The sequence below is a fragment of the Mesoplodon bidens genome (genome assembly GCF_964165515.1).
Source record: "Mesoplodon bidens genome assembly, chromosome: 18".
Taxonomy (NCBI): Eukaryota; Metazoa; Chordata; class Mammalia; order Artiodactyla; family Ziphiidae; genus Mesoplodon; species Mesoplodon bidens.
In genome coordinates, this window is record NC_138175.1 from 15,304,069 (window position 1) to 15,318,218 (window position 14,150).

Here is a 14,150-nt window from a genome sequence, read left to right on the forward strand (position 1 = left end):
TTTTACAACTTTTCAAAGAGAAGGCAATGATTACACTAAGCTTCACTACTGAGTTATCTGTCACTTAAACAGTCCAATAAAACAGACAGACCAAATAGTATCATGTAAAGGGCACTGGACTGGGACACAGGATACTTGTGTTCCAACTAGAGCACTAGCACCAGGCAGCTGCAGGAATGTGCTTTGGACCTGACCTCTCCAGGCCTCTGTTTCACATCCATAAAACGAAAGAAAATGGTTTCAGTGATTCCCATGGGGAAGTTACTGGCCTTTTAGGCAGGACAATTCTTTGCTGTACAGGATGGTCCCACACACTGAGGACATTAAGGCTCCCTGTCCTGAATGCTGACCCTAGATGCTGGTAACCCTCCCCTGTAGTTGTGATAACCAAAAGCCCTGCCCCCACACGTATTTCCGGATGGAAAGGGCAGTGGATGGTGAGGCTGGTAGGTTGGGTTCATTTTACTAGTAGGCAGCGGTCCCCAGCCTTTTTGGCACCAGGGGCCGGTTTCAGGGAAGACAATTTTTCTACGGACCGGTGGCGGGGAGGCTGGTGGGGGGCGGCGGGAGGGGGTTCAGGCGGTAATGCGAGCAATGCGGAGCAGCAGATGAAGCTTCACTCGCCCACTGCTCACCTCCTGCTGTGCGGCCCAGTGCCAGGGGCTGGAGACCCCTGCTAGTAGGTATCTCTCTTAGGTTCCTTCAAGTGCTAAAATTCTATAAACTAGTAATCCTTCTGTTAAATTCAAGTGACAAGTCCATGATTAAAAAAGAGTAAGGGGCTTCCCTGGTGGCGCAGTGGTTGAGAGTCTGCCTGCCGATGCAGGGGACACGGGTTCGTGCCCCGGTCCAGGAGGATCCCACATGCTGCGGAGCGGCTGGGCCCGTGAGCCATGGCCGCTGAGCCTGTGCGTCCGGAGCCTGTGCTCCGCAACGGGAGAGGCCACAACAGTGAGAGGCCCGCGTACCGCAAGAAAAAAAAAAAAAAGAGTAAGGAAAGAAGGAAATCATGGATGATTTAGGAAAAACATGGGGTAATTTTAGTGCCAGTAATCCCATTTCTAGGACCTAGTTCACGGAAATCAACAATGTAAAGAGTCATGGGCAAAGGTTTAGTCATCACACTACTTCTAAGGGTTGAATGACTTGAAACGACCCAAACAGGTAACACTTATTGAGCACTTACTAGGTCCAGGCGTCATTTTAAGCACTTTACTTCCTTGCTCCTCAAAGTGTAGCAAATCACTTAGGAGCTTAATAGAAATACAGACCCACAGGCCCCACCCCAGAGCCACTGAATCAGAATCTGCATTTTAACAAGCTCCCCAGCTGGACATTCGAGTTTAAGAAGCGTTACAAGTATTAATTCACTTAATCTTCATAACATGTATAATCTATTTAATCCTCGTGATAACTCTATAATGTAAATATTATCATCCTCCATTGTACAGATTAGTAAACTGAGGACAAAGCGTTAGGTAACTTGCATAGTAACAGAGCCAATTTGAACACACACACTCTCAATCCAGAATCCAAGCTCTACACCATTACTGCATATAATTTCTCAAATTTTAAACAAGTTATAGTATATGCATAAAATAGAATATTCTGTAGTTATTAAAACTGGTATCTAAGGAATTTTTAATGACACAAGGAAATTAATTGAAGTAAGCAGTAAGTAAAATTGAATATATGGTGTGGGTCCAAATACATAATTTTTAAAAATTACACACACACACTCATTTTGAAAAAGAGCCAGAAAAAAAATGTCAGCATGGTGGGGGAAGGGGGAGGTAATATATGGGATCTGGTGTCAGAATGCCAGAGTTCAAATTCCAGCTCTACACTTACCAGCCAAGTGATTCTAGGTGAGATGAATAACTCTTTTAAGACTTATTTTCCTCATCTATAAAATGGGGAAAGTATTTACCTCACAAGATTGTTATGAGGATTGAGATAATCTACAAAAAGCATAAGCAATGAAAATTATTTCTCTTTATACTTTTTCATTTTTCCAAAATTTCTACAATGAATATAAATCACACTTCATTAAGCAGCAAAAAATGTTATTAAAAAAAAGACATTGCGTTAGACTGTCAACTATCTTATGAAGGGCTATTACAAAGAAAGTACCTATTCTTTTGATGCGATAAACCTAAGACTGAACTCAAGCAATTAACCATTGAGTAAGAGGTCTAAAAAAGATCTTTAAACAATTATGATTAAATAGTGAAACTGAGTAAGGCACACTGTGCCAGTTCCCCTCTGAGAGGGTCTTTACTCGGAAGGAAGTCTGCCATCTATCATGAATGATGTCAACATTCCAACTGGTTGGCAGTACCTGCCTGGCCTTGAACAGGTTACCGGACCTCTCGAAGAGCCTCAATTTTCCTCATTGGAAAGGAATAACCCTACCTCTCTTAGAGTTACTGTGAGGATTTAATGAGAAAATGTGCATAAAGCAGTAAGCCCGTTAACTAGCGAAAGAAAGCACCTAATGTTAGGTAAAATCTATCATCATCATTTCTTTGGCTGGCTGAGGCTTCTTGAGCTCCTATTCCAGCAATGAAAATATATTCGGATCTCAAATAATGTATGATCGCACTTCTATGTGGAATCTAAAAACACAACAAACTAGTGAATGTAACAAAAAAGAAGCAGCCTTGCAAATATAGAGAACAAACTAGGGGCTACCAGTGGGGGGTGGAGGAGCAACACAGCGCGGGGTGGGGAGGCACAAACTACTGGGTGTCAGACAGGCTACAAGGATGTAGTGAACAGCACAGGGGATATAGCCAGTATTTTATAATAACTGCAAATGGAGTATAACCTTTAAAAATTGTACAAATTTTTTTAAAAAGAAAATATATTCATATCTTCAAACCACAGCTCAACAGTGTTTTCATTATTTTGTAATCAATTATGTTTTCAAAGGGCTATTTCATTATGAAATTATCAAGGCTACAGGACTAAAAAGAGACAAACTCTCCATTTTAAGCATAGTTTAGATTCACAAAACTAAGTTGTATCACATTTGGATTCTTAACTAACTACACAACTAGCAGTAGCAAGCCAATTCAAGTGGGGTTTTCTCCACTTTTCTAGTATTTTTGTATATACATACATTGGTATACAGATGAGTAAGTCTTAGGTTTAAATACTTGAACTCCGTCAATCACTACCAGCTATAATGTAGGTCAAGGCTTTCCACCTGATAAAATTAGATCGGAATCAGTGTTAAGATTTAGAAAAGCCTAAGGATCACCCAGTCTGATCCTTTCATTTTACAAATGGATTTAGGAAGTGCAGTTAACTGGTGAACAAGGAAAACATTCAAGTGCTAGTCTACTTTTTCAGGAATTAGTCCAAATCCTAAAGGAACACATAATAAACCCCAGTTTAGACTTTAAAATGATATCAATGTTTAGCTCAGCTAAAGGTGTTACTATCATTGCCACATTTTTAGGTGTAAGTGGGAGCCTCCTTTCTCACTTTCAACAGTATTGAATCCCGAGTTTTGAATTCTGTTTTGAGACATTTATTTATTACAGGGAAAGGGGAGGAGAGAAAGTCAATGGTCAGGCACTTAAGGAGCTCTTATTTGAGGTCTAACTCAAAGAACTAATAGTTTTTTTTAAAAAAGCTGAATCAAAGAGTTCACATGCACAGTATAAGACTACTATGAGACTACTTTTCTTCACGTTTATATAAAAGATTTTAAAGAAAACACAAATGGCTTTTAAACCTATGAAAATATGCTCAACCTAACTCATTAACATAAATGAAAATTAAAACAAAATAACAAAATTCCTATCAGATTTGCAAAACTCTAAGTCATCAGGCTTGAAAAAAGATTTGTCCTTGGAATGCTGAATTTATGATTCTCTAAAAACTGTTGACAATCATTTCTATTCACAATCAAGTATGTGCTCGTGCAGGAGGATATGTCTGTATATGTAAAATTTAACATATTCTGGAGAAAGTAAGGGGGAAATAGGTATACTTTTATATTATTCATCGAAGTATAAGTTCTATGAAGAGGAATTTGACAAAATCTATCAAAATTAAACATGCACATACCCTTTGAGCCAGCAATTCCACTTCTAGGACTTTACCCTACAGATGACTTCCACATGGGAGAAATATCACAGGTACAAGGACATTCATTGCAGCAGTACTTGTAGTAAAAAACTGGTAACAACCTACATGTCCATTAATAGGAGACTAGCTAAAATTGTGGTAGATTCATAAAATGAAATACTATTTAGCCATTAAATAAATGAAAATTATATAAATATTAATATGGAAAGATTTCTAAGAGATATTAAGTTGACATGTTGCATGTGGCACCATTAGTTTTAAAATTTATATACAAACAATGACACATACTCATGCATGACCATAGGTACTTCTCATTCTATTTCCTTGTATACATTTCTATTTCATTCTGTTTATATGTATTACTTAAAAACTCTGGGCTTCCCTGGTGGCGCAGTGGTTGAGAGTCCGCCTGCCGATGCAGGGGACGCGGGTCCGTGCCCCGGTCCGGGAAGATCCCACATGCCGCGGAGTAGCTAGGCCCGTGAGCCATGGCCGCTGAGCCTGCGCGTCCGGAGCCTGTGCTCCGCAACGGGAGAGACCACAACAGTGAGAGGCCCGCGTACCGCAAAAAAAAAAAACTTTAAAAATATTTATTTTGGGCTTCCCTGGAGGCGCAGTGGTTAAGAATCCACCTGCCAATGCAGGGGACACGGGTTCGTGCCCTGGTCCGGGAGGATCCCACATGCCACAGAGCAACTAAGCCCGCAAGCCACAACTACTGAGCCTGCGCTCTAGAGCCCGCGAGCCACAACTACTGAAGCCCGTGTGCCTACAGTCCGTGCTCCACAACAAGAGAAGCCACCGCAATGAGAAGCCTGCGCACTGCAACGAAGAGTAGCCCCCACTCACCGCAACTAGAGAAAAGCCCACACACAGCAACGAAGACCCAATGCAGCCAAAAATAAATAAATTTAATTTTTAAAAAAATCTTAAAAAAAATTATTTTAAATGTAGATATCCAACCTATGATATAATCCAAATGAAGTTAACTATCAAATTTTCCTTCACTGACAGTTTTTAAATTCAAGAATCCTAATGTTAGCATTCCAAGGACAAATCTTTTTTCAAGCCTAGTGACCCCATAACCATCATCAGCTCCAGCACGAATGAAGTCCTAAAGCCCACTTCCCAAAGCAGAAACACATGTGACTTACACTGCAGGAGAATTAGTGGTAAAACTCTGACCTCACCTGACCAGGTCTCCATGAAGCTGCAAATAAAGACGTTCCCTTCCCTCTCCAGCACAAATTTCTGACGCTGGCGTGTCTACTGTGCAAAGGACAAGATGTAAGTCGGAGGAGGAGGAGGCAGCGGCGGAGGTGCTGGCTGCAGTGGCCGTGGCAGTGTCTGCTCCATACAGGTAAACACAGCCTCTCTTCACATCTTCTCGCAGCCAGTCTCTCTCTCGAGAGCCAAACCTACTTCTCCTATTCAGACAATGTCTGCTCCCATTGCGTTTCATAGTTCTCTAAAAACGTCAGGAAAAAGAAATCATTAGCTCAAATGTCTGACTGAATTAGACACATTCAGTCCTCAGCCCGCCTTTCCACTCCGTAGTCACCAATACTTGACTCAATACCGCCTCCTCTCACAGAGCCTTCTGCGCCTGCCATGCCCAGCCCTAAACTGAAAAATTTCATGCTGTTCATGTCTCTGTCCATCATCTTTTTCTTTTTCTACTTTTATCTTTTTTTACTTTTTTATTTTTGGCTGCGTCAGGTCTCAGTGGCGGCACACGGGAACTTCATTGCCATGTGCGGGTTTTCTTTCTCTAATTGTGGCGCACAGGCTCCAGGGTATGTGGGCTCTGTAGTTTGAGGCGCATGGACTTAGTTGCCTCGCGGCATGTAGGATCTTAATTCCCCAACCAGGGATCGAAACCCATGTCCCGTGCATTGGAAGGCCGATTCTTTACCACTGGACCACCAGGAAAGTCCCTGTCAGTCATCTTCTGATCTTTTTTTTTCTTTTTTATGTTTTCAGAAAAATGTCAAGAACAGTAGTGTACCTACTACCTAATTTTCACAAACTTTAATATTTTGCCATATTTAGTTCAGATCATTATTCTAAAGAACATACATATGATATATCCTTACATATATAGCTAAAGCCACCTACTACCTTAAAAAATCCCATTCCCCTCCCTCTCTCCCCAGAAGTAAACACTCTACTATAGTGTTTATCATCCCATGCATTTTTTTTTAATTTCTGATTTTTATTGATTGATTGGTTGATTGATTTTTGGCTGCGTTGGGTCTGTGTTGCTGCGCATGGGCCTTCTCTAGTTGTGGCGAGTAGGGGCCACTCTTCGTTGCGGTGCGCGGGCTTCTCATTGCAGTGGCTTCTCTTGTTGCAGAGCATGGGCTCTAGGTGCGTGGGCTTCAGTAGTTGTGGCATGTGGGCTCAGCAGTTGTGGCTCACGGGCTTAGATGCTCCATGGCATGTGGGATCTTCCCAGACCAGGGCTCAAACCCGTGTCCCCTGCATTGGCAGGTGGATTCTTAACCACTGTGCCACCAAGGAAGTCCTCCCATGCATTTTTTATGTTTGCCATATACGTATATATCTATAAACTCTATATAGTATTGTTTTACATGATTTAAAACTTTATCTAAAACCTAACATACTTATGTTTTACCCTGTAATTTTTTTTGTTTGATTCAACATTGGTTTAGAGATGTATCTAGGGTTAATACATCCTGCTCATTCTCTTGAATAACATTCCATTATACGAATACACTGAAATTTATCCATTCTCCTGCTGAGGGCATTTAGTTTGTTTCTAATTTTTCACTGTTGGAAACAATGCTGCAATAAACATTTCTGTATGTCTCCATAAGCAAACTGAAAGTTTCTCTAGGGTCCTAGTCCTCTGCCTCATCCTAAATAAGGAACTACAGAATCAACACAATATTGCACAAATATTCTTTCCATTATCCTCATGTTTCAAAAGAAAAATTACTGTTGCATTTGATAACTTAGGTATGCATATACATTGTGAAGTCACATTATCTCAAAGCAAAAACAACTGCTACAGCAATATAACAAGTTTCTAAAGATCAATATTTACCTGCTCTATTTTTTTTTAAATGGGCCATTTCTATTCCCGTTAATAAAAAACTAATTTCCACAATTACACTGACCCACCTCTCCAGGGCCACTCCCCACTGTATTTCACTCTGTTTGTCATATCCAACTCCCCAAACACACCAACTATTCCACAATTCTGTGACTTGCCTGACATGTCCTTCTCCATCTTGTCCATCTGAGTAGTTATTCTTCAAAATTACTCAAATGTCACCCTCTCTGTGGAGCTTTCCATGTCTCCCATCCCTGCTTTCTCCTACTAATTAAAAAGAATTAATTCTACACTCTCCTCCACAGAACTTCTTCACCTTAAACGTACTTCCATTACCATGTAAATCACAATGAGTTTTTAATTATTTATTTGGTATTTCTTCTTCTCTTACACACTGAGAACCTATTACAGTACCTTAGCACCTGGGTGGCCCAGAGATGCATGCAGAACTCAGTGATGTCACAGACATTTATTCCCAGTCTGTACTTTAGCCTAATTAGCTTTAGCAAGAAGCTGAACAAACTTGGGGGAAAAAAATCTCCATTTTTATAGGAAACCCTATCATCTTTCCTCTGTATCAGCCACAAAGTAAATAAAATACTTTTGCTACTATTCCTCACTGGAAAACAAAAATATCTATAAATAAAGCAAATACTATTTTTGTAATTACTGAGATTAAATATTTGAGGATAACTGTAGCGCCTAAAATTAAATCTCTGAAGATGATAAAGAAAGGGGAAGGAAAAGTTAGAAGGTATTCCCCACATGGAGAGAAAGAAAAACAAGAAATCGAGAATGGCTTCATTGTTTAAATTTATGACAATAGGTGAATCGATCATTTTACAGATCTTAGGGATTTGAGTACAGCTAATCAAAACCATGAGGATTATTACTGATTCTAACTTTAGATAAGTAGGATAAACCCCTGCTACACGTGGGAACTAGGTGTCTTTCTTCTCATCAAGAGCATTTTCTCAAAGCTGAACATCTCAGAATTAACAAAGGGCTTTTGAGCACGTCTTTTATAAACACAGGGACCATCATATTTGCACCACTAAATAATCTTAACCACTGCATAATTAGACAGTGATTTTAAATATTCCTTATTTTTTAATCTTTGGTAAAGATCAACTGAACCATCTGAAAACAGTATTCTATACAGAGCAGTAACATTTATACAAGGAAGCTCTGCATTCTGCACTCAGTGGAGAGAAATTTTGCTCACTGCTATTAAGAGAGGGCCAGTGGACACCACTCCACACATCCACCAAAAGACTTCTTTAAAAAAACTTTTTAAGGTCAAATAATATCCCATTAACCTTATCAATCTTAGAAAAGTCAAGGCAGACCCCAGGAAGTATTACATTAGTTCATCCATGATTTTTCTTCTGTGAGGATTTTTAACAGTCATTTTTTAATGTGTATATCTGTTTCCCTTAAGACTATACATAAAGTCTTTAAGAACTTTACACGGTTGAAACCCATGTGTTGTTGGTCAAAGAATGTATCTCCTGTTTATACGATATATTCCACCCCATGAAAATAAACTGCTGAGTTAGAACTTTAGTAGATATCATTCTCTTAAACCTGTTCAATGGCATTTAAAGGCCTAGATACCAAGCAAGCATAGCCTTCTGGCAACAATCTACATGGACTGTGTAGCTATCATTAGTTACTGCTGAATTACCTAGTGCTTCCTTCTCCACTGCCTAAACCATCAGGTAAATATTGGAAAGGTCACTTCTGTCCTCTGAGATGCCTGCAGCTTTTGGAATCACTATTCCACTGGAAATGCGGGATGGAGAATGCTTTATTTCCTCCCTTTACTCTTACATAAGAACTACTGACAAGTTTCTCTAAAAGGGAACATAACTATAATCACCCTCACATCAAACAAGTGTATAAAGAGCACATTTAAGACTTAAAGATATTTCTAGAAAGCCGAAATCTTCAGAGGAAGCCATGATTTAAGTACCCACTTCAGTTTTACACTTTTAACCCTCTAAAAATGAGGGCTCTGATCAGTTCAAAGGTGATAAACTATTAAACGCCCAATGAACTAACTCTAAGGTATGCATATGGGTAGAACAGGATCTACTGAAGTAACTCTTCATACTCAGTGACTTCTACTAGACTGTGAAATATCCTAAAGTAGGAGATATGTTCCTGCATTCAAAACTTTAGAATATGAGCTCATCTCTAGGAATATACATGCTAAGGAATATTTTGGAAGCAGTGGATGAGATAAAGAGGGGAAGAATATTTCAGTTCATTAAAATCTTTTTGGTAGTAACTGATTTTAAAAGCCATACACACACATTATTTTGATAAAAACCTGAAACTATTATTGAAAAAACACGTCTCACAGAATCCACTGACTAGATTAATTATAACTTCATTTCTTCTACAGACTGAGTAAAAAAAAAAAAGAAAAAAAAACTCTCCAAATTTCCAAACATCTGGAAATTTCTGCTTCAAGGATACTCCTAATAATTTTAAAGAGTATTAAAAATCTCATACTTATATTCCAACTACAGTTATAAAGGACTATATTCTAAATAGCAATTTGCTGTGGAGAAAAGGGAACCCTTTTGCACTGTTGGTGAGAATGTAAACTGATACAGCCACTATGGAGAACAGTATGGAGGTTCCTTAAAAAACTAAAAATAGAACTACCATACGACCCAGCAATCCCATGACTGGGCATATACCCTGAGAAAACCATAATTCAAAAAGAGTCATGTACCAAAATGTTCACTGCAGCTCTATTTACAATAGTCAGGACATGGAAGCAACCTAAGTGTCCATCAACAGATGAATGGATAAAGAAGATGTGGCACATATATACAATGGAATATTACTCAGCCATAAAAAGGAACCAAACTGAGTTATCTGTAGTGAGGTGGATGGACCTAGAGACTGTCATACAGAGTGAAGTAAGTCAGAAAGGGAAAGACAAATACCGTATGCTAACACATATATATGGAATCTAAAAAAAAAAAAAAAAAAAAAGAAAATGGTCAGAAGAACCTAGGGGCAAGACGGGAATAAAGACGCAGACCTACCAGAGAATGGACTTGAGGATACGGGAAGGGGGAAGGGTAAGCTGGGACAAAGTCAGAGAATGGCATGGACATATATACACTACCAAACGTAAAATAGATAGCTAGTGGGAAGCAGCCGCTGAGCACAGGGAGATCAGCTCGGTGCTTTGTGACCACCTGGAGGGGTGGGAGGGAGGGAGACGAAAGAGGGAGGAGATATGGGAACATATGTATATGTATAACTGATTCACTTTGTTATAAAGCAGAAACTGACACACCATTGTAAAACAATTATACTCTAATAAAGATGTTTAAACAAATAAATAAATAGCAATTTGCTAAATAAATCTGGGGCCACATTTTGAATCAAATTTTCCAGTATGCCATACGGTGTGGACCTAGATCTAATCTGGCTAAAGTTACACCAGTTTAGCTATATTAGCCTTTTTATGAAGATCTATACTCTTTGACAATAATGATGTTCATGATTTGGTATTAAGTATAAAAGAGTTACAAAAAAGAATGGTAAGCCTTTCTAAAAGGGTTTTCAGAAAAGAACATGTAGGAAACTACGGCTTTCTTCCCGATTCTGGAAGTCTTCTACTTTCATATTCCTTTCCAGTTTCACCTGACACAAAATTCAACCACTCAGCTACTGAAGGGAACTTCTGTCTGTAGAACACACCGCACCTATTCTTCATAGCCGATCCCATTTATTTGCAAGGATGCAAAGGTCTAAGACACTGTTAGCCTCCCACATCACCAGCTCAGCACTATAATCAAGATCAATTTCTGGACTCTTTCTAATGGTCCCCAGATTTGAACCCCACGGAACCAGTGGTAGGTTGGACCACTTCCTGGAAGTGTAGGAAGGTTGAACCCTTCAAAAAAAGATCCTCATTTCTCAATTCCTTCCCTCCCACAACTCACTCTCTCCCCACCAAAAAAACAGTTGTAAAAATAGCCAAGGCTGTTTACCTTCTAGGCCAGAGGGCATTACCTATCTCTCAGACCTGCCCTTTCCTGATAAGCCAGGCCAGCAGAACTTTTTAAGTTCATTCACAATTTACATTTTTGTGACCTTACAGTTTTAACTGAATATCCAAAAGCCTTTAATTAAAATATAATTTTAATATAAATTATATTTAATATAATTATATTTAATATAAAACATGATTAAAGTAAATATGTATAAGGTCTATGCAGAAGTGGAGATAAACTATGAAAAGTTATTTAAGTCGCTGCATTAAGACTGGGAGGTAGTAGCAGAAAAAAAGTTTTATATTTTAGAGTTCTAATTTATGTTGTTTCATGGATTCACCACATGCTTCAAATCAATTATTTTTTTCAATGTTGTTGTTTCTTTGTGATGCCCTACGTATAATCTTAGTAGCGAGTATACAGTGCGCACCCTCAATCCCAAAGAACAACTATTACTTAATGAATCTTTAAACATTATGCATTTTCATTGTTTTGCAAAGTATTTTTGAAACACGTCAAATCTAAATTTTCTTTTCTCTCTTCGTTTTCTCTGGCAAGTTTTAAAGCCTGCTGATTCCTCTTCTAGAACTTTAGAAGGAATTCCACTCCTTCTCCAGGACACCTAGTTTACATATCTGACCTACAGAAAAATTTCTCTCCAACTATTTCGAAGGCTAGTAGAAAACTCCATCCAGTGTGTCTCCCACAACCCCTCCTTTTAACCACCTTCACTGTCCCCTTGTCACCCTACATTCCTGTGCATTTTCACTTCTTGTCATCACCTTCAAGACTCCACTCCCCCCCATGCCTGCATCTGCCTTCATTTCCTCCTACTCCCCCCCAATTCCTGCCAAAAAAGCCCCGTTAGCTGCCTGTTGCATAACTGCTCCCCCGTCACCGTCTCTCTGGATTGTCAGCCCCACTCCCGCCAGCAGGAATGCCCCTTTTTGTCCAACCCCTCCTCCCTTCTGCAACACGCCCAGCGATTCCCCGAGATTAAGTTCCTCCGGGGATTCTCTCTCCAGGCCCACGCTCCGGAGCGAGAAGCGGGTCTTAACTTCGGTGGTAAGCTCCGAGGGCAGAGGCGGCCCACTCCAGCCGGCGCAGCCCCAGCACACCGCAGCGCCCGGCCAATCACCGCCGCCATCCTCCCGCTGGGGTGATGTCTTCAGGTGTCCGGGGAGAAAGCCCTGCGTACTATCAGCTCCGCTCTCGGGCCAGGAGCCGCCGGCCTTGGGGCCCCGTGCGCAACCGGGGGAGGCAGAGGCGGGCCCCGGGGTCCCGAAGGAGCCGAGTGGCGGCGGCGACCGGGTGGACGCCGGCCCCAAGGCGTGGGCCTGCGAGGCGGGTGGCACGCGGCCAGGGATGGGCAGCGGTGGGGACGGAGGCGGCCGCGGCCTCGGCGGGGGCCAGCTGCAGAGGCCTCCGCGGGTGCCGCGGCCCCTCCAGCCGGGTTTTGGGGGCGACTGAACCGTAAGGCTGACTGACCGACGCGAGGTGGGGGTCGCCGGCTGCCTCGGCCACCGCGCGGGGTAGGGGCGGCCTCTCCCTGCTCTCGCTCCCTCCCCAACCCGAACCCGCCCGCCCACCTCACCTTCAGGACCCGGATCCCGCCCGGCCGGCGGCTCGCGGGCGCTTCGGGCGGCTCCGGGGGTTCGAGCGGGCCCGCGGGGCCCGGCTCCACCTCCCCCATCTGCGGCTGGTGGAGGCTGCACAGGGACGCCCGGCCGGCGCTACGCCGCACGGAGCCTCGGAGGCGAGCGTGAACAGCCTGCGGCCCCGCCCCCCGCAGCCCGCCGGCCCAGCCCCCTGCCGCCCCTCCGGCCCCGCCCCCTGCAGCCCCGCCGGCCCCGCCCCACCCACAGCCCCGCCGGCCCCGCCCCACCCGCAGCCCTTTCGGCTCTGCGTAGCCGCGGGCCCGGTGCGTCCTGGGCGCTGCGAGCCGCAAGCCGCTGGGCGGGAGGCCGGGGACCTCGCGGGCGGAGCCCGGCGCCACCGCAGGGCTGGGCCTCCGTTGTCGGCCGCCCTCGGTTTGGAGGACTGAGGTACAGGGAGGATTATTTGCTGCTGTCCCCGCCTCCGAAGTACGGGCTGGACAAGGAAGGGGGGGTGGAGGGCTGCACCTGTCAATAGTGACGCGAGGACGCTGCCCTCCGCCAAGGGTGGCTCTTGTAATTGACCTTTCCCAGACCTTCCCTCTGTACTTCAAAACCGGATGCCTATATTCAATATCCCATCATGAAACATAATGGAAAAGAATATGAAAAAATAATGTATATATATTTATAGCTGAATCACTTTGTTGTACAGCAGTCATTAACACAATATTGTAAAACAACTATGCTTCAATTAAAAAAAAGAAAAAGAAAAAACTGGACTGTCACCCTCACGTACAAAGCCATTGAACGAATTGTTGAGAATACTCACCTTAGCAAGGCCCTTTCTCCTCCTTATTAGAGATGCTCATGGCCTTCTTCAGCAAATTCGACCCCACCTCGCGTACAAAATGTCATCTCACCTCCCAGCCACATTTTAATTTCTCCTCATGTAGTAAAATTATCAGAATATTGTTCTCTGCTTCAAGCAGTAATGTGGTCTGGTCTGAAAAGCCATTTTATTATCTGCAATTCTAGTTCAGAAAATTTTTATTATTTTCTTTTAGTTCCTGCAGTGATAGCTTTGTGACTGGCCAGTGGGCCAAATCAGACAGCCAGATTCCAAATTTCAGCTCTACCTCTTATTATTAGATCTATACCCTTGTACTAACTATTTTATCTAAGCCTTTGGTTCTTAGCTGTGAAATAGAAATTAGTCGGTATAGTAGTTATGAAGATTTTGCAAATGCATACAAAGTGCTTGACACATAGTAGTGATTCATAGGTGTCACTATTATTCTGTATTTCCCAATTTAAGAGACACTCAATTCCTTAGAGTCCTCTTGTTAA

General features: G+C 42.2%; 1 protein-coding gene across 3 annotated transcripts in view; it reads right to left on the reverse strand.

The window, feature by feature from the left end:
• The window catches only part of PHLPP2 (PH domain and leucine rich repeat protein phosphatase 2), a 74,968-nt gene extending 62,006 nt beyond the window's left edge, over positions 1–12,962 (reverse strand). For 2 of the 3 annotated variants that reach the window (XM_081216143.1, XM_081216142.1), the window contains exons 1-2: positions 12,800–12,962; positions 5,292–5,569 (exon numbers count right to left, since the gene is read on the reverse strand). In XM_081216143.1, coding sequence (XP_081072269.1) covers positions 5,292–5,569; positions 12,800–12,898 — 377 coding nt within the window. In that variant the 5' untranslated portion in view covers positions 12,899–12,962. The remainder of the gene's footprint in view (positions 1–5,291; positions 5,570–12,799) is intronic. The other variant, XM_081216144.1, reaches the window with a different exon arrangement.
• Between the last annotated feature and the right edge of the window lie 1,188 nt (positions 12,963–14,150).